The following is a 19356-nucleotide window of genomic DNA, read 5'->3' on the forward strand; positions in this document are numbered from 1 at the left end:
GTACTTGCACGGCTTCTTTTTAGGCGATTTTACTTCTCTTTCTGGTTGTGAGCTCGGATGTCTGGTCCTCCTCGAGGTGATCCTTTGTCAGTCAGTGCAACTTAATCTGCGTGCTCCACTGGGATGGGGAGTTTGGCCTTTGTCGTTTTCCTCTCTGGGGTCGCCTTTGCTAAATGTTTTGCTTACTGTAAGTTAATCCGAGCTGCAAGAAAGGTTTTCGCTTTTATCGTGAGTCCGTCTATTCAGCGGACACGGAGCCCGGATTTTCATTCTTTGCTTAGGTTTGTATGCCTATTATTTGTGATGCTATCTGTGTTACGGGCGCAGGAGTTCGAAATTTCGTTTTCCTCATTTGTGAAGTCAGACTTCATTTCTTATCGCGCCTCGTACGGGCTGTGTTTCAGGGGTCTTGGCTGTTTTTGCTCTAGGAGAATCTTTTATACTCCTCCTGCCGTTTTTACTCCGGGGAGACCTTTTAGATCTCTCTGGCCATTTTTTGCCAGGAGATCTGGGGGATTCTGGTACTGAATCCGGGAGATCTTGGGGATCTCAGTCTTCTACCTCCAGGAGGTCTCTATGTCTCAAGGAGGTCTTCTAATGCCAGGAGATCTTGGGGATCCTGGTCTTGTATCCGGGAGATCTTGGGGATCCCGGTCTTCTACCTCCAGGAGGTCTCTATGTCTCAAGGAGGTCTTCTAATGCCAGGAGATCTTGGGGATCCTGGTCTTGTATCCGGGAGATCTTGGGGATCCCGGTCTTCTACCTCCAGGAGGTCTCTATGTCTCAAGGAGGTCTTCCGAGCTCTGTTCTTTCTTTTTCAAAGAGAATTAACATTCATAATAGAGATAACCTCATTGTGTAAAGAATGGCGTTATTTTATTCATTCGTGCTTTTCAGAGTATAATATTTTTCTTTACAAATATTTTAAAGGAAATACCTCTTCAAGTGCTGGATATTCCAGGCATGGGGCTCAGGGTTTCCCTGCATATCTTCAATTCGGTATACTCCTGGCCTGACCACTTTTGTTATTCTGAACGGGCCCTCCCAGGTCGGTGCCAGCTTTTCTACTGCCGCTCTTTTTCCCGTAGCCTCCAGGTTTCTCAGAGCCAGGTCTCCCACCTTCAGGCTTCTTTCTCTGATCCTTTGGTTGTAATAATGGGCCGCCCTTTGTTGATAAGCGGCAGTTCGGACTTGAGCTTCTTCCCTAGCTTCTTCCAGAGCATCCAGATTGCTTCTTAGTTTATCTTCGTTGGTGTCTTCACCATTGAACTGGACTCGGTGTGTGGGGACTTGTAGCTCAACTGGGACTACAGCCTCAGTGCCAAATGCAAGTGCAAAAGGCGTTTCTTTAGTGGACGTCCTGGGGGTGGTTCGGAGTGCCCATAGGATGCTATTGAGTTCTTCCGCCCAGTTCGTTTTTGCCCCATCTAGCCGTTTTTTCAATCCTTGGAGGATAGCTCTGTTGGTGACCTCTGTTTGACCGTTAGTTTGAGGATGGGCTACGGAGGAGAATTTGTGCCATATGCCCATGTTCGCCGTAAATGCTCTGAAGGTGCTGCAATCAAATTGTCTGCCATTGTCAGATATGAGCACTCTCGGTATGCCAAACCTGCAGATGATGTTTTCCCACACGAAATCTATCATCTTGCGAGCTATGATCGTGGATATTACTTCCGCCTCTGGCCATTTTGAGAAGTATTCTACAGCCACCACTACAAATTTCCTCTGCCCTGTGGTCTTGGGGAAGGGTCGCAGGATGTCTATTCCCCATTGCGAGAATGGCCATGGACTGGATATGCTGGATTGAGGAGTGGCTGGGACTTTGATGGTGTTAGCAAATCTTTGGCATATGTCGCACCTTCGGACAAACTCTTCTGCCTCTCTTTTAACAGTGGGCCAGTAGTACCCTTGCCTGAATATTTTATTGGCTAGTGTCCCTGCTCCTTCGTGAGCTCCGCACATTCCCCTGTGTATCTCCTCCATTACCTTTGTAGCCTCTTCCGGGCTCACACACCGGAGCCACGGGCTGGATTTCCCTCTTTTGTATAAGGTCCCCCTTACTGCTTGGTAATTGGCAGCACGAGCTGCTATCTTTCTGGCTTCATCTTTATCCTCAGGGAGCTTTCCCTTCTCCAGGTATTCTAGTTATGGGGTCATCCAAGTCGGGCTTTGTTCCACCTGCAATACCGTGTTTGTTTTATTAAAAGCAGGCGTGTGGACGTGCTGTATGTACACTTCATCGGGGAGTTGTTCTAATTCTTCTTTGGACAACCGACTAAGCAGGTCTGCTTCCTCATTTTCTTCCCGAGGTATTCTTTAAAATTTGATGGTAACTCCCCGATCCATGAGCCCAGCCTCTATAGCTTTTACTTTTGCCAGGTAACTCTGCATGGTTGGATCTCTGGCTTGATATGCCCCAGTTATCTGATTGACCACCAGTTGTGAGTCGCTATTCACTTCGAGGTCGGTTGCCCCTACCTCCATTGCCACCAGCATCCCGTTTATTAGGGCTTCATACTCTACCATATTATTGGAGGCTTTGAATTCTAAGCGTAGGGCATAGCAAACCTTAAATTCTCCAGGGCCCTTAAGCACTATTCCAGCGCCGCTGTCTCCAGCGCCTGAAGCCCCGTCTACATATAATTTCCAGTTGAACTTTTGGGAGGGTTCTTCCTTTCTTTCCTTCCCCGACACTTCTGAAGATGATTCTCCTTGTACCTCATTGAATGTACACTCTGCTATGAAGTCAGCAAGGGCCTGAGATTTTATAGCTGTTCGAGGTCGGTATTCTAGGCAATAAGGACTAATCTCAATGGACCAAGCTAGCATCCGGCCTGAGGTCTCCGGTCTATGTAGAATCTTCTTCAAGGCTTGATCTGTCATTACTACTCCCTGGTGGCTTTCTAGATAAACCCTGAACTTTCGGACTGCCAGTAGTAGAGCGTATGCTATCTTCTCAATATTCAAATATCTGACCTCGGTATCTTTAAGCACCTTGCTGACGTAGAAAATAGGCTTCTGCTCTCCTTCTTCCACCCTTACCAGTACGGCGCTGACTGCTTGCTCAGAGGCCGCCAGGTATATCAGAAGTTTCTCACCTTCTACAGGGCTACTAAGCACGTGAGGCGAGCTGAGATAGCTTTTGAGTTCTTTGAAGGCTTCTCGATAGTCTTCTGTCCATTCGAAGTTTGGCACTTTCCTCAACTTCTTGAAGAATGGTAAACACTTTTCTGCCGATATCGACATGAATCAATTAAGCGCCACTACTCTCCCGGTCAGTCTCTGGACGTCCCTTACACAGGTCGGTTCTGGCATATTCAATATGGCCTCTACCTTCTCCGGGTTGGGCTCGATGCCTTTCCCACTCACCATGTATCCCAGGAATTTTCCTCCTCTGATGAAGAAGGCACATTTCGTTGGGTTCAGCTTCATTCTGTACTGATCTAATACTCCGAATACCTCCCTCAAATCTGCCATGTGCTGTTGGAAAGTTAGGATCTTGACCACCATATCGTCCACATAAACTTCTACGTTTCTGTCAATCTGATTTTTGAAGATCTTGTTCATCAGTCTTTGGTAAGTTGCCCCAACGTTTTTCAATCCGAAAGGCATGGCTCTATAGCAGTAAGTCCCATCTTCTGTTATGAACGAGGTCTTTTTTTCGTCCGACCTGTCCATTGGGATTTGATGATAACCAGACATTGCATCCAAAGACGACATATAATCAAAACCGGCCGTAGAATCGACCATTTTATTAATATCAGAGAGGGGATAACAATCTTTAGGGCAAGCCTGATTCAGGTCAGTAAAATCTATGCACATCCTATATTTGCCATTGGCTTTTTTGACTAATACAGGATTTGCTAACCACTGCGGGTACATGACCTCCCTGATAAAGCCTGCCTCTTCTAGCTTCAGTACCTCCTCCCTGGTGGCCTGTTGCTTCTCCCTTCCGACTACTCTCTTCTTCTGCTTTACCGGTCTGGCTTCGGGGAGGATATTCAACTTGTGCGTCATCACTTTTGGGTCAATCCCGGGCATGTCAAAAGGCTTCCAGGCGAAGCTTGACGCGTGACTTCGGATCAAGGCCATGACCTCGGTTTTATGCTCTTTGGTGAGGCCGGCGTTGAGACTGAAGACTTTATCTGTTTCTGCTTCTGATAAGGGAAAAATCTCTAGTTCCCCCACTGGCTCTGTCCTGGCCTCTGTTTTCTCGTCTCGGACCTCCAGGACTTCTGAATCCAGCCTTTCCTCTGTTGAGCTCGGCTCTGCTACCGTAGCTAGGTACACTGCCCTTGCTTCCTCCTGGCTTCCCCGAACTATTCCCACCCCTGCTTCTGTTGGGAACTTCATTGCCAGATATCTGATACTGGTGACGGCCTCAAAGTCAAACAGCGCAGGTCTTCCCAGGATCACATTATAGCTCAGGGGGAGTTTAGCCACCAAGAACACCGCATAATGGGTGCGAGTCCTTGGTGCTTCTCCCAAAGTAAGGGCTAGCTTTACCTTCCCTTCCACCGTCACTAGTGTTCCTCTAATTTCTTTAATCGGGGCCTGATTCCGAACCAGTTGCTCTTCGGGGATTCCCATCTGCTGGAAGACTCGGTAAGGCAGCAGATTCACCTTGCTCCCGTCATCCACCAAGATCTTCTTTACCCGGTAGTTGTGAATGACAGCTTCAATGACAAGGGCGTCGTCATGGGGCATCTGAACACCCTGGGCATCCTCTGAGGAGAAAGTGATGACCGTTGGAGAGTGTTCGACGACCTGTATGACCTCAGCACTGCTGCTTTCTCCCTCTCTACTCCTCTTTTTCCCCCTTCGGCTCATCCAACCTCCTGTGCCTCCGACGATCATATTGATGGTCCCACTGGACCCATCATTTACAGGGTTAGCTCCCGTTCTTCTCGGCGTTTGGACTGCCGGATTAGGCTGAGGCCTCTGTCCCTCCGGTTTCTTCACGAAGTTCTTGAGGTGGCCCCTCTTTATCAACCTCTCGATTTCAGTGATCAACTGAAAACAGTTGTTGGTGTCATGGCCATGCGTTCGATGGTACTGGCAATATTTGTCAGGATTTCACTGGTCTGCTTCAGTTCTGATGGGTTTGGGCCATTGTAGAAATTCATTACCCTGGATGGCCATGAGCACTTCAGCTCTTGAGGCATTGAGCGGGGTCGGCTTCTCAGGGACCCATGAGGGCCGCATTTTCTGTTCTGGGACCCCAGGGGGCAGAGGTCTTGAATCCCTTCGCTCCCAGGGCTGTCTGTAGGGTTCTGGCCTCCTGCCTTGCTTCTTCTCTTGCCGTTCCGGCCTCCTTTCTTCGAGGAGCCTTCCCTTATCCATCGCTCCTCGGGCGAACCTGCTGGTTACCAAGGCATCATCTTGCCTTATATATTTTTCCGCCCTCTTCATCAGCTCTGCTAGTGAGGTGGGAGGCTTCCTACTTAATGAGCCAAAGAACTCTGATGAGGTCGTCCCCTTCTGCATGGCCTCCACCGCTCTACCCTCATCTAATTCGAGGATTTGTAGGGCCTCCGTATTGAAACGGGCGACATATTCCCAGAGCGATTCATCCCTTCTCTGCCTTACTATTTCTAGATAGCTCGTCTTCCTATCTGCTGGCACCCCGGCGATGAACCAGCTGATGAAGCGAGTGGCCAGATCTCCAAAGCTTCCAATGCTTCCGGTCTCAAGGCTGTTGAACCAAGCTCACGCTGGCCCCGAGAGTGTCGTTGGGAATACCTTGCACATCAAGGCATCCGACAAAGTTTTCAGCTCCATAAAGGTCTTGTAGTTCATGACATGCTCCCTCGGGTTACCAGCCCCATCATACGCTGCCATAGAAGGCATCATGAACTTCTTGGGAATGGTCTCCTGCTGCACCCATTTTGAGAAGGGTGAAGAAGTAGGCAGGAAAACCTGATTCTGATCCTTCGTCCCCAGCTCGGCCAGGAGCTGCTCTCTCAGCTTCTGCAGCTTTTGATCTATATTTTCCTCTTCTTGTCTGGGCCTTTTCTCCAAGCGATGTTCTTCCTCCCACATTTCACTTCCTGTTCTCCCGGCCGTCCCGGCAAAGTAACTATCAGCCTCGTCGTTCTCAATCAACTTTCTCACCCTCCTTCCGTGAACTCTAGCTTCTGGCTCTACCTCTCCACCATGTCTCCTGCTTTTCTCCCCTGTTTCTCGGCTGATTGTTTGAGGAGGGTTGAGGGTAGGTTGGTGAGGTTTGTTAGTTTGAGGTTCTTCTATCACTGGTGCTACATTTGTCGGGGTGTTAAGGCCTCGTTGTTGCATTAACTACCCCAGCCACTCAGCAGTGTTTTGCAGTTGGAGGGCGATGGTTTGGAGGTCCTGGTTGGACAAGGCAACGGTGGATATATTTCCTGCTAGGCTTGGTAAGGGATTGAAAGGAATAGGTGGTTGATTGTTTGGAGTCGTAGGACTCGAAAAAGAGAACTGCTGCCCCTCCTGGACAGAACTCAGGTCATTGGGAGTGTTAAGATTGTTGTTTTCGTTATGATTAGTCATCGTAGATCTCAGTGGGTATGTTTTAGAGTGGAACTCCGATGATGAAAAGATCTCCTTCGTTTTCCACAGACGGCGCCAATTGATGATCTGAGATTCAGAAATAATAGGGTTTTACAGAGGTTTTTGGAATATTGAAAAACTTAGAGCTTAGGGGAGGGTAATTCTCCTTTTATCTGTTTTCATCGTCTGCCAGTGACGTGCAACGGCCTGGTTATCATTGGACCACCTGTCTCTGCCATACTGATACGATTGTACGAGGATATCCGGTACCTGTCTCATGCGTAATGGCCCCTGATTCCTTCCGTGCGTGTGTGGATGGGTTTACAAGGCTGAAGGTGGGGCCTTCTTCCCGATTTCGGGCTGAGTCGGGAGATAGGAATAAGACTGAGCCCAAGGAAGATCAGCCTGAGAAGCAGTGAGGGCTGGGCCGGCCTGGTTGAGAAATCCATATGCACCCTGTATCAAGGTTCGAACGGGCTGGACCTGTTTGTACTGGGGTCGTGTAGGCCTCCGAGCGATGGGCCGTGATCGAGGGCTTGGCCCCTGACCGGGGTGGAGAAATCCAGCGGTCATCAACATTGAATATTATTTTAATTTTTTTAAAACTAAATTAAAAATTATTTTATTTTATTTTATTTCAAATAAAACTAATAGAATAGAAATTAAAAATCAATCAAATTAGTCTTTATAAACTTTTTAATTTGAAATAAGGGATTATGTTTTATATTGCAAATTTATTTGCATATTTGGATCAATTTAATAAATGCATTTATCATCGCATTATATCCGACTCACATAAATAAATGAATTTTCATAAAATTATATATGATTTTATTTTTTTTTTAAAAAATTCATAAGTTGAAAAAGAAATAAAATTTTAAATTCTAAATAATAAATTTAATAGAAAAGAGATTAATTGAATTTTAAATTTTTGTGAAATTTTTTATTTTAAAAGATTAAATATTTTTAGTTTTCTCACCTAATTTATAAATTAAATAATAATGATAATTAAAGTAGTATATATAGGAAAAACTAATGTTAAAGTCATTTTTGAACAATGAAAAAGTGGATATCACATACCATTAGGATTGAAAATTAGAATAAAGTTAATTAACGTATACACATTAAGGCTAAATGTTCTTTTTTTTCACCCATATATTTATTAATATTAAATTTATTTCATTATTGAAGTTGAATTATTATTGATGAAATCAATCCTATTGTTATTATTATGGTGGAAGATATTAGGTCTATTAAATGAGCAGGTGGTGATAAAGGCCCTAAGACGTAGACAGATATATACATATAAAGCCCAGTCTTAAGAAACAAAGGTCTAAGTCCAACCCATCGCAGCCAACAGAAACCAACGAAGTTCAACCCTCAGAGGCATGCAAGGCCTGAAATCTTGCGGGCTTTATCAACAAATCAAACCAAACTTCCAACTTCCAGCGCGTCAAAGAAACAATTAGGAGACTAGCAACAGATCCAAGAAATATAACAACTAAACATGACGTCGATGCTCAAACTCTTCCGCAATCCTCTTGCACCTCGCGTAATAGCTAGAATCCTGCGAGTCACTGCCCGCAAACAAGGAGCATTCAGCGCTCACTCTTTAGAGCTAAGTTGTGGACCAGATCTGGGATTCTAACTCCTGCTAAAAGTGTTGCAACTTAAGTAACCACCGAAAACAGAGCAACGTAAGCGAACACAGAAAAGGAGAAAAAAATAAAAAGCAGATCCCTCTCTTTACGAGCACAGCTCCAAAACTGCATGAAAATGGCGATGGAAGTAAAAAACTTGAAATTTTATTTTAGATATTATAATTGTTTTTCAATTCGTAAGTGTATCAAATGTGAGCTACGGTTAACTTTCATGGCAAAAACAGATGTGGCCCCTTGAGATGAATACTTACGAGAATTGACTGAATTTTGCGTAACCTACCACAAACGTCCATTCTCCAGGATTGAAACAGGCTATACTTGCTGTGCTCATTTAGGTGGAGTTAACGAGACGAATGATCTGAAAAAAATAAAAAGAAAAATGTAGAGATCTCAAAAACAGGGTAATCCAGGCCATCCTGTATGCCAAACCATTTCTTTTCAGTACTTAGCCTCAATTGATGCACCTTTGAGCCAAAAAAAATCAACTGCTATTCAGAATCTTTAACCCCTTGTTTGGATCCTTAATTATGTAGAAACCAATTTTTTTTCTTCATTTCTCTCATCTCCAATTCTCTCAATCCAAATAAAGAATAAGCTTTTAACGGTATAGTGTAAGCCAAATTGTTTCACAAATTCAACTTCCATAGAGTGCGAGGATCATTTTAACCAGAACTTGTGCTTATATAATATTCATTCCATGTTGAACTAAACATTTTACATATGTATTGGTATCTAAAATATGCAAGAAAGTAAACCCAAAAAGGGGTAGGGCAGGGAAACAGTGGTATTACAAAACAAAGTGATATCTGGTCCTATTTCCTTTCTCAAAATCAAATCACTTGGCAACCTGTTCCAGAATGGGTACCTTCTTCCAAGTATCCTCCAACCCAGTCAACTGCAGTGGTGGCAATGAAAACACACTAACAGTAGAGCTTCTGCTCCGAATTTCCTTCAAGATCCGTAATGCTGAAACGGTACTCTTCATGTATGAACTCTCCATAAGTTCAATCTCGGCAAGTTCCTTGGGCACTCTGAGCAGACCATCATTGTTGGCTGCGGCAGAAGTTGATGGATCACATCCTTCATCCCCATCAACTGCTTCGGCTAAAGATGCTGATTCATATGTGGGAAATAGGCGATCAAGCATGTTCTCGCACTCTTTTACAAGCTTGTATAGCAGGTCAGTTGTAAAGAAGGGCTGTTGCAAGACCTTCTGGATGAAGGGCAACCGAATGAGAGCACCAGTTCTTTTGTCATACTTCTTCAGTATTTTTACCAATCCTGTTGAAACCGTAGCAAGTTAGTTAAATTGTTCCAAACAATAAGAACTTGTCTGCAGCACAAGTTCCTAGTCCAAAATAAACCTTGAGAAGAAAAAACATCTCAAGTATGCCCAGTAGATTCAAATCATATAACTAACAATTACACAAAATAATAAACTCAACAGATATATTAAAGCAAATATTAGCTACCTGTGTAGTTAAGCGCACTATAATTCTCCAGCAAAACCATCTCTCCATGGAAGTCGACAATCTCCTTCCTTATTTTTATCATCTCCTCATTGGAATCCCGTGCCTTTGCTACCCTATCCTGCAGCTCCTGCATCATAATTTCAAAGTTCAGTTTCAGTTTCAGCAAAAATCTAAAAACTAGTCAATTGTTCTTGACAAATTTTTCATCTTTTCCTGTTAAATAAGAACTCGATATACTTAAAAGCAAGTTCATGGACTCAATAATGCAAAAATCAAAGAATAGGAAAGTTCACTCAAAAATAGGTTGTCTTTTATCAACCTATTTCATCCAATTATTTTTATTTTTGGTCAACAATCTCTTTCCCACCATGAATATACTTGAATTCCGGACCTCAAATCAACTACGAAACCTTTTAAGAAGTTCTTAATATTTTGGACAGAAAAGGTAAAGAAGCAAAATTTAAAAGCACATTCGCAACTTTAGGGTTGAAATCCTAAATCTGGAGTAACTAAGGCCATTCCTCACATGTTAACATGAGTTCTACACACACATGTCATTAACAAACACCACCACCATTCCTACTTCTTAAACCCAGCAAGACGGGAGGTACAACTTAGTAAAAGAAAGTACCCTCTCCAATGTTCACCACACAATTACACAGTTTAAAATATCTGGCTGCATTTTGTATTTAGATTTAAGCTAGTACCCTAAATAAGCTGGAAATTTCTTATTAATTTAAATTTGAAAACATTCCTAGCATGATTTTGACTGTCATCTATATATTTATTAATAGGTGTATACACAACTGTGTGAAAGAATTTTCCAAATAAGCCAGACTGTTAAAAGGCTAACTTCTCTATCAGTGGCGATCAAAGCTGCCCAAAAAACCAGCTTAAAAAAGGGGAAGCAAAAAAGGCAGAAACAGAGATAAATCTGTGTTTTCGCACGTGGTACATTTTCAAAGAATATACCGCGGCACAATTCCCTCAACGGCATGGTCATTAAAATGCGGTAGTTGTAACAGAGGACATGTGGCAGAGAAATATAGGTCCAAGCCCGCCTAAAAATTAACGGCTTTCACTTACTCCGTTACAGTATCCTTTTACTTCGCTCATACAGCGCGTCTGATCCAAACTCTAGAGCTATCTCAAACGACATCGTCATGCGTCTCATTCAGATTTACCATTTTAGCTTGATGAATAATGAGTAAAAAATAAAAAGACATGATTAAATGGTGAGTTTGCACTCTTCATGAAGTTAAATTCCTAAAGTTTGCTGTCCAGATATACTCTATCAGGAGTCTATAACATAGAATTTTCCCAGGAACCAAACAGGAAAAAGAAAACAAAAGTTTCTGCGACTGGAGATGCCAAGAAAATACCTTCAATTTGATGATATATTCCTCTTCCTTCTCGACGAAGAAGGCGTTGAATTTCTCGAGCTCATCCTCCAACAGATTAATGAAATCGATCTCCTCTTTTGTCATACCATCTTTATTGTCTCTTCCAACGGCGCCATCTGTACTATCTCTAGCGTCCAATCTGGGGCGTTTGATAGGCCTATCTCCACCTTTGTTTGGCTCTATGAGCTTCAATCTCTTCTTGAGCTCCTTGTAGGACAGGAACTTGTCTCGCCATTCAGGCAAGGTCTCCTCGATCTGGTTGCTAAGGCTCTTGCCGAACTTCATGGTTTCTATTTGATGAGTATACAGGAACGCGGGGGGAGAAGGGTGTAAGGGTGTGTTTGGCAGGTGAGAAAGCAAGAGAGAAAGTGAAGGTAAAGGAGGGTGAGAGAATAAAGGGGGAGGAGGGTGTGGGAGAGATATAACGGAAGGGGAAGAATATTCGAGGGTTAAGTATTGGAATATCCGATTATTCTGAAGGAGGATATCTCTGGTTTTATACCCTGCGATAGAGAGAAACAATAGATTTTATCATTTTAAAAATTATAAAAAAAAAAAAGAGCATTGTTTATTAATTTTATTTTCCCTTTTGGTCCTTTTAGCGACACGTGGCTTTCATTATTATTTTTAGCGGCCTGGCATTGTCTTCGTTTTAGTTTGGACAGACTCTTGAGCTTTTCGGGATTACTTTAGTTGGGGACTTCTCCAAATGAAAATGATAAACTCGAGTATGGAGGGATGATCTCGCTCGACAACTTTTAATTTCTTCTCTCACTCTCTCACTCTCAATCTCCGTTGAATTGTTAAGGCTATTTTTAGAGCGTTAATTAAGTGCACGTGAAACATTCAAAACTCGATTTAATAAAGTTTAATTTGATTTAATTTAATTTTTAAACCTGTTAAGGTTGATTTAAATTTTAAATTCATTTTAAATGAGAAAAAAGTTAAAGTTTAAAATTTTATTTATTTATAATTTATGAGTGGGTTCATGATTAATTTTAAAATTTTATTTATTCATAAAATAATTTATATTTTTTAAAAAAAATTCATAAAGAAGATGAAAAAATTTAAAAATAGAAATTTTAATTTTAATTTATAATAATAAAATAAGTTAATAAAATTATATATAAAGATGCTAATAAAATTTTTAAAAGGGTAATTTACGATTTAGTCCTTGGATATTGCCATTATTAACAAGTCAGTCCCTGTATTTTCAGAAATCTATTAAAACGTCCTTATGTTTTCTCTCCGTCAACGAAATAGTCCTTCTGTCTATTTTTGCCGTTAAAAATATAGTAAAAAACTAAATTACCCCCAATTATTTTTCTCCTCCTCCTCCTTCCTTTTCTTCTTCATTAATTCTTCTTCCTTTTGCTTCTTCTTCTTCTGCTTCTTCTCCTTTTTCTTCTTCAGCTTCTGCTTCTTCTTCTTCAGCTTCTGTTTTTTCTCCTTCTTCTTCTGCTTCTTCTCCTTTTTCTTCTTTTGCTTCTTTTTCTTCTTTTTCTTCTTTATCTTCTTCTTCTTCTTCTCATTCTTCTCCTTCTTCTTCTTCTTTTTCTTCTTTTTCTTCTTTCTCTCCTTCTTCTTCTTCTTCTCCTTCTTCTTCTTCTTCTCCTTCTTCTCCTTCTTCTTCTTTTTCTTCTTTCTCTTCTTCTTCTTCTTCTTCTTCTTCTTCTTCTTTTTCAGAGGAGGAGGAGGAGGAGGAGGAGGAAGAGAAAAGAAAAGATAGGGACTATTTTGTTGATAAAAAGAAACAATAAGAATGTTTTAATAGATCTGAGAAAAGATAGGGACTATTTCGTTGACAAAAAGAAACAATAAGGACGTTTTAATATATTTCTAAAAATATAGGGAGAGACGATTTCGTTGACAGAAAGAAACGATGAGGAGGGACTATTTCGTTGACTTAAATAAACGACAAGGATGTTTTAATAGATGTGAGAAAAGATAGGGACTATTTCATTAATGGAAAAAATAATAAGGACGTTTTAATAGATATGAAAAAAGATAAAAATATTTTAATAGATTTTTAAAAATGTAAGGACTAACTTGTTAATAATTACAATATACAAGGACTAAATAAATGGTTTTATTTGAGAGTAAAATTGGATTTTAAAAATTTTATCTCTCCTCCTTTATCTAATTTTAACGGAAAATAGGACGGAAAGACTATTTCGTTGACGGAAATAAAACATAAGGACGTTTTAATAGGTTTTTGAAAATACAGGGACTGACTTATTAATAATGGCAATATCCAGGGACTAAATTATAAATTACCCTTTTTAAAACGTAAAAATTATTTTTTTTATAAAAAGAAAGTTATTTTTTAAAAAATTATTTAATTTTTACTTTAATTAATAAAATATTTTTTATTAATTAATTTTTATAAGTGCTTTTAAAAAATATGAAAAAATACCTTTTTAAAAATATTTTCAAATTTGAAAAAAATGAGTCTGAAAATAACTCATCCCTTTGAGGAAAAAAATAAATTATTTAATTTAAAAATTAATTTTCTTTTTTATGGATAATTTTTCTGAGTTTATTTCAAATATTTGAAAATACAAAACTCAAAATATTTTTCGTGAAGTAGGCGAAGCCTAAATGGAAAGCGCCTGGCCTTTTTCAAGGATAAGCTTCGGACCAGTCGGTGAGAGACAGAGATATTCTCCTCCACTTGGAATCATAAAGAACAAATGGACAATTAAGGTCTCCTTGCTCTTTTCTAACTTTAGGACTTGTTTAATTTGAGGTAATAAATTTGAAATTTTTAAAAAATATAAAAAATATATTTTTATTTGATTGATATTTTTTAAAAAATTTACAGAAAGTTAAGGATTTTTTTCTAATAAAAAAAATTTTATTTTCTTCAAGTTAATGAAATTAAATCTTGAAAATATATTTTAAAAAATAACATATTTAAACCAAATAAAATTAAATTTTTTTCTTAATCACAAAGAAATTTCTTAAATCCAGCCAAAAAGTCCATTTCAGCGAACATATGTTAATTGATAATAAATTTAATTAAATTTTTATATTTATTTTAATTAAATAAGTCTAATTTAGTAATATTTTTTTATAATTTAATTAATAAATGTTATCATTACATTTTATTTTTTCTCATAAGATATTAAAAATAGCATTATATTATATTAAAATTAATACAAAAACTTAATTAAACTTATTTATTTAATTAATACATTAGCAATATAAATTCTATTTGATTTAATTATTAAATATAAAAAGATAGTTAATTGCAATTAATAGATGATATTTGATTTTAATTTATATATTTAAAATATTTAATAAATTATATTTAACTATTGTGATTCACATGTGAAATGATTAATAATAATATGTATTAATTTTTATTATATTAATAAAATTAATATAAAAATATTAATTTATTGTCAACATATATAATAATTAAAAATAAATTTTTAAAATATAATTATTTTTTATGTATATGTATAATTTTCTTCATTTAACAGTGATATTATAATTAGTTTAATTATTATCTATAGTATTTTTAACTTGTCTTTTCTTTTTTTTGCTAATTTCTATATTTCAGCCTAACATTTTTTTTTAGTAAAAAGATTGGGGTCTGGATTCGAATTTAAGTCTTCCAAATTAATAATAAGTTTTTAGCTATTGAATGAAGATATTAGACTATTTGAGCCAACATCTATTTTATTATATTTATTTATTAATTTTATAAAATAATATTTTAATAAAAAAAATTTAATGGACACTATTTTTTAATGACGTTCACGTTTTAAATACTTATGTTAAATAAATAACTTACTTTTATAAAATAAAATAATATTATCATGTAAAATACACACATTAATACATTTTAATAATTCAATTTATTTTCTCTTGCGGCCCAATCCTTTTATAATTTCTTTGTTATATATATATTATTTATTTTATTTTAATTATTAACCCTAAAAAAATAAGCTTATTATTTCCCACCTCATATCCTTCATCCATAATATCACTGTCGGAATACTATGTTTGTAATTGTAAATAATCATTTTAATTTAAAAAAAACTTTAAAATATGTTTTGAATAAAAAATATGTTTTAAAAATATTATATCACATTCAAACAAATATCATATTAAATTAAAGTTTTAAAACAAAGTAAATAAAGAATTTTTTTCATTTAAAAATATTTTAATGTGAGGGATATATATATTCTTATTTAAATTAAATTTATATTGTATTCACAGTCTAATAATAAGTGGATCTAATAATAAGTGGATCTGAATAAATCTGAAAAATTTTAAATTCTATTTTCTCAATTTCAAATCCCTATTTTAAAAAAATATATATAACCTTATATTATAAAATAAAAATAAAACCTACATAAATTTCTATACATTTAAATTATAGATTTATATAGATTCGGTCGAAATCAGTAAAACTCTTTATTAGAGATATATTATTTTTATTTTAAATCAATATAGAATTTAAAATATATTAAATATAATTTTAAATTAATTTTAATATTTTTAATATTTTTTTTACTAGAAATTGTATTGATAATTGAGTAGAATAAACAAAATGAAAATTCAAGAAAACTGTATGAAGATAGAAAGGACCAGGACCATGAGATGGTCCGGGTTACCATGAATTATAATTTCTCTTTCCAGGCCCATCAGAATTGGCTGCAGTCCATAATCAAAATTTCTAATTCCTCCTGGCCCCATTTCATGCTTTCTTTCTTTTGACCAAGATAAAGGGAATGAGAGATTTTGTTTTTTTTTAAGGCATTTCAAGATAAGGTATAAATTATTTGACTATCTACTTAATTTTTTAATCCAACCGTTACATGGTTTAAATTTATCTATATTCAATATATAGAGTTAATATCATATTACAAAAAAATAATTCTTTATAATTATCAATTGCAATAAATAAAATTAGATGCAAACAATGAGGACTTAACTTTTCAATTTAATATATATGAATTCAATTAGAATACTAATAATTATTTACAATTATTTTTCTTATCATTTAAAATTTGAAAATATAAATTTTAATTCATAGATCTTTTGGAATACCAGCTTATTCTCACCTCCGAAAATTATAAATGTGAATTTGTTTAAAAATATACAGACAAGGGCACTAATCAAAACCGACCTTAGCTCAGTTGGTAGAGCGGAGGACTGTAGTATTGATGCTGAAATCCTTAGGTCGCTGGTTCGAATCCGGCAGGTCGGATTTTTATTTTTCTTTCCGTTTTGCCTCTGATAAATCATAGATTTATACCAGCTTATTCTCTCAAAATTCAAAATTTCAGAATTAATTTATTTTTTGATTTACTAAAAAAATCAAAAAATAAAATTTCTTAATTAAAAATTTTAAATTTATTTAAATTAAAAAATAATCTTCAATAAATGTAGGAGTTAGAATTGAATAGTAAATAAAGAAGGAAGACAGAAAGACAGATAGAAAACGAAGGCACAAGGTTGGCGGAGGGTTTGATCCATTTGCTTTGGTTTTCTACCTAGAATTTGTATCATTTTAGCCGTGGGTTTGTTCCTTGAGTTTTCGTGGTTTAGCTTTCCCAGCCTTTGTTTTCATTTGAGTTTTTAGGTCATCATGCTTTTGATTTTTCCCTTGTCGGAAGGATTTATTGCCGGCTTTTGTCTATGTTGTTTTGTTGTTTTTTCTGTTTCAAGTCCAAGCACTAGAGTCAATGAAATGAAAGAGTTTCTATAAACCTGTGATCGGGTTCAACTTTAGCTTCTGATTGGGTGGATATACTCTTGCATAACGTTGATAACTCGGAGCCGTACCACTAAATTCGAAGGCTATTTTTTCCGTTGGTCATTTTTAACCGGACTCTATAACATCATTTTTAGTTATTTGATTTAGTTTAGGACTACGTTTGGTTTGCCTATTTTTGCTCTTTGTCTTTGATCTCAAATTTACATCCTGCTCGTCTCGTGGTGTCTTGTGATGAATGACGGTGTACCAGCATGATTCTAATTAGTTTTAGTTGCTTGACTTTTTTTATTTAATTGTGGTGTTTTGCTTGTTAGGCTACTACCAATTCCGTTGAATTTTGTTTGGTTTTATACTTTGGACCTTCGGTATTTATGTGTAGCCCTTAGGGGTGAGCACTATTCGGTTTAAACCGAAATAACCGACCGAACCGAACAGAATTAAAAATTTAGTTCGGTTTTATTTTTAATTCGGTTCGGTTTGGTTTTAATTTTTTGAAAAATCGGTGATTTCGGTTCGGTTCGGTTTTAGATTCAAAAATTTCGATTAGACCGAACCGAACCGAAATCACTAAACTACGTCGTTTTGAAATGTACCCTTATGAATTAGCAACGCTGACTCCTCACCTCACTGTGCTCTCTGGTCTCTCTCTCCACACAATCGACGTCGCTGACTCCTCACCTCACTGTGCCGGCATCGGTCGTCACTCTCCACGGAATCGTCGGCCATCGCTCTCCAGTCTATCGGCTCTCTGCACCGTCTTCCTCGGTCCTTGGTCCTCGGCGTCCCTCGTCCCTCGTCCCTCGTCTCTCGTCCCTCGGCGTCCCTCGTCCCCCGGCGTCCCTCGTCCCCCGGCGTCCCTCCCCCTCGTCCCTCAGTATTTTATTGATTTTTTATTTGTAAAAATTAAAATTAAAATATTTTAATTGGATTTTAGAATGAATGTGAAAAAAAAAAGTTTAAAAATCGAATCGAACCGAACCGAACTAAATCGGTTCGGTTCGATTCGGTTATTCCTCTTATTCGATTCGGTTCGGTTTATGTAAAATTCTATAATTCGGTTTTCGGTTATTTCGGTTCGGTTCGGTTTTGAACCAAACCGACCGAATGCTCACCCCTAGTAGCCCTCATTTATAATTATGCCTCTAAACTTTAGAAATGTAAGTTTATTGCATGATAAAAAAAAAATTATATATTAAATTTATTTTTTTTCACAATTGATTCCAGCTAAGATTTTTTGATAAATTATATATTAATCTTTGAGTTTTAACATAATTAATATATTGGTTCTTATATTTTTAAAATCGAACACTTAAATTTTTATATAATTAATCCGTCCAAATTAAAAATTTTTTTTATTTATAATTCTGTTAATTTGGCGAATAAATATTTCAAATATTTAAAATACTCTTATGAATACTTAAATTCTTTTCTGGAAAAATTTTATATTGTGTAAATTGTAATTTAATTTTTAAGAATTTATATTGTGTTGTATATCTTCTTAAAATATTTTTTATAAAAGTTTATGATCTAATTAAAAAGATATTTAGTACCACTTAAAAATAGTTGAAATTGTAAGTATTTTCTAAAATGTTTGAAATTATAAATATTGGTATATTTTTATGAATAAAAATTAAAGAAAAAATATTAAAAATTAATTAAATGAAATATTATAAATAAAAGTTAATAGAAATTGAAGATTTATTTTAAATAAAAACTTAAAGAGCACCACATTTAAATTATAATAAATAAGAACATATATATTATTGAAGAATTTAAATATATGATTTTAAAAATATAAAAATTAATCTATTAATTAGATTAAAATTTAAGTGTGTTTATCTATTTAAAAAAATAATAAATATATTTTTATGATTTTAATAGTAAAAATAATATAATAACCTTTAATTTGAATGGAGGACTGAAATCTAAATTTAATTATCCTATAATATGATTAAAATATAAAATTAATTATAAAAACTATTTTATTTTTAATTTTTTTTATTTTTTAAATAATGATGTACGAGTAGCATTTAATAGGATATATAAAAAAGTGGCCCATATAAATTTAGTAAAAATCAACCACCAGTCCAGTCTAAAATTCTACACAACCCCAAATTTCAATCTTAATTTTAAAAAATACCAGAATGCACAGAAATTCAAAAATCGATACCAATATCCTGAAAGACCGATCGACCACCGACCAACCTATAAATTTCTTCGATTGACATTTGATTAATAATAAAATTAATAAAAACATTATTATATTAATAAAATAAAAATTCAAAAATTAAATTATTTACAATTAAATAAATAGTACTAAATTGTGGGTTTTCCGATGCTCAAGAATTACCCATTAAGGAAAAAAACAAAAGTCTTTTCTTAGTGGATAAAAAATAGCACTAGCAAAGTAGGAAGAGTGATTAGTTAACCCATTAATACAAGGGATTGATTGCCAAGGGGACCCTGCAATGGCCAAGCACTGAATTCCAATTTCAAAATTGTACTAATATTTGGTGAGACAGGTTTGGAACCACATAAAATATATAAACTATATAGCT

At 36.3% G+C, this 19356-nt stretch overlaps 1 protein-coding gene and 1 non-coding gene across 2 annotated transcripts; one reads left to right on the forward strand and one right to left on the reverse strand.

Annotated features, from left to right (window-relative positions):
* Positions 1-8849: 8849 nt before the first annotated feature.
* On the reverse strand, positions 8850-11540 carry LOC110600429 (SPX domain-containing protein 1). The gene is made up of 3 exons (XM_021737291.2): positions 11044-11540; positions 9662-9788; positions 8850-9470 (listed from the first exon to the last, which is right to left on the reverse strand). Exons 1-3 carry the CDS (start codon positions 11347-11349, stop codon positions 9025-9027), a joined length of 879 nt encoding a protein of 292 aa, XP_021592983.1. The 5' UTR covers positions 11350-11540; the 3' UTR covers positions 8850-9024.
* Positions 11541-16202: 4662 nt separating this feature from the next.
* Positions 16203-16288, forward strand: TRNAY-GUA. Its single transcript is given in 2 exon segments — positions 16203-16239; positions 16253-16288. It is a non-coding gene; the product is annotated as a tRNA-Tyr (tRNA).
* The last annotated feature ends 3068 nt before the right edge of the window (positions 16289-19356 follow it).

Source organism: Manihot esculenta, chromosome 14 (genome assembly GCF_001659605.2).
Source record: "Manihot esculenta cultivar AM560-2 chromosome 14, M.esculenta_v8, whole genome shotgun sequence".
Lineage (NCBI taxonomy): Eukaryota > Viridiplantae > Streptophyta > Magnoliopsida > Malpighiales > Euphorbiaceae > Manihot > Manihot esculenta.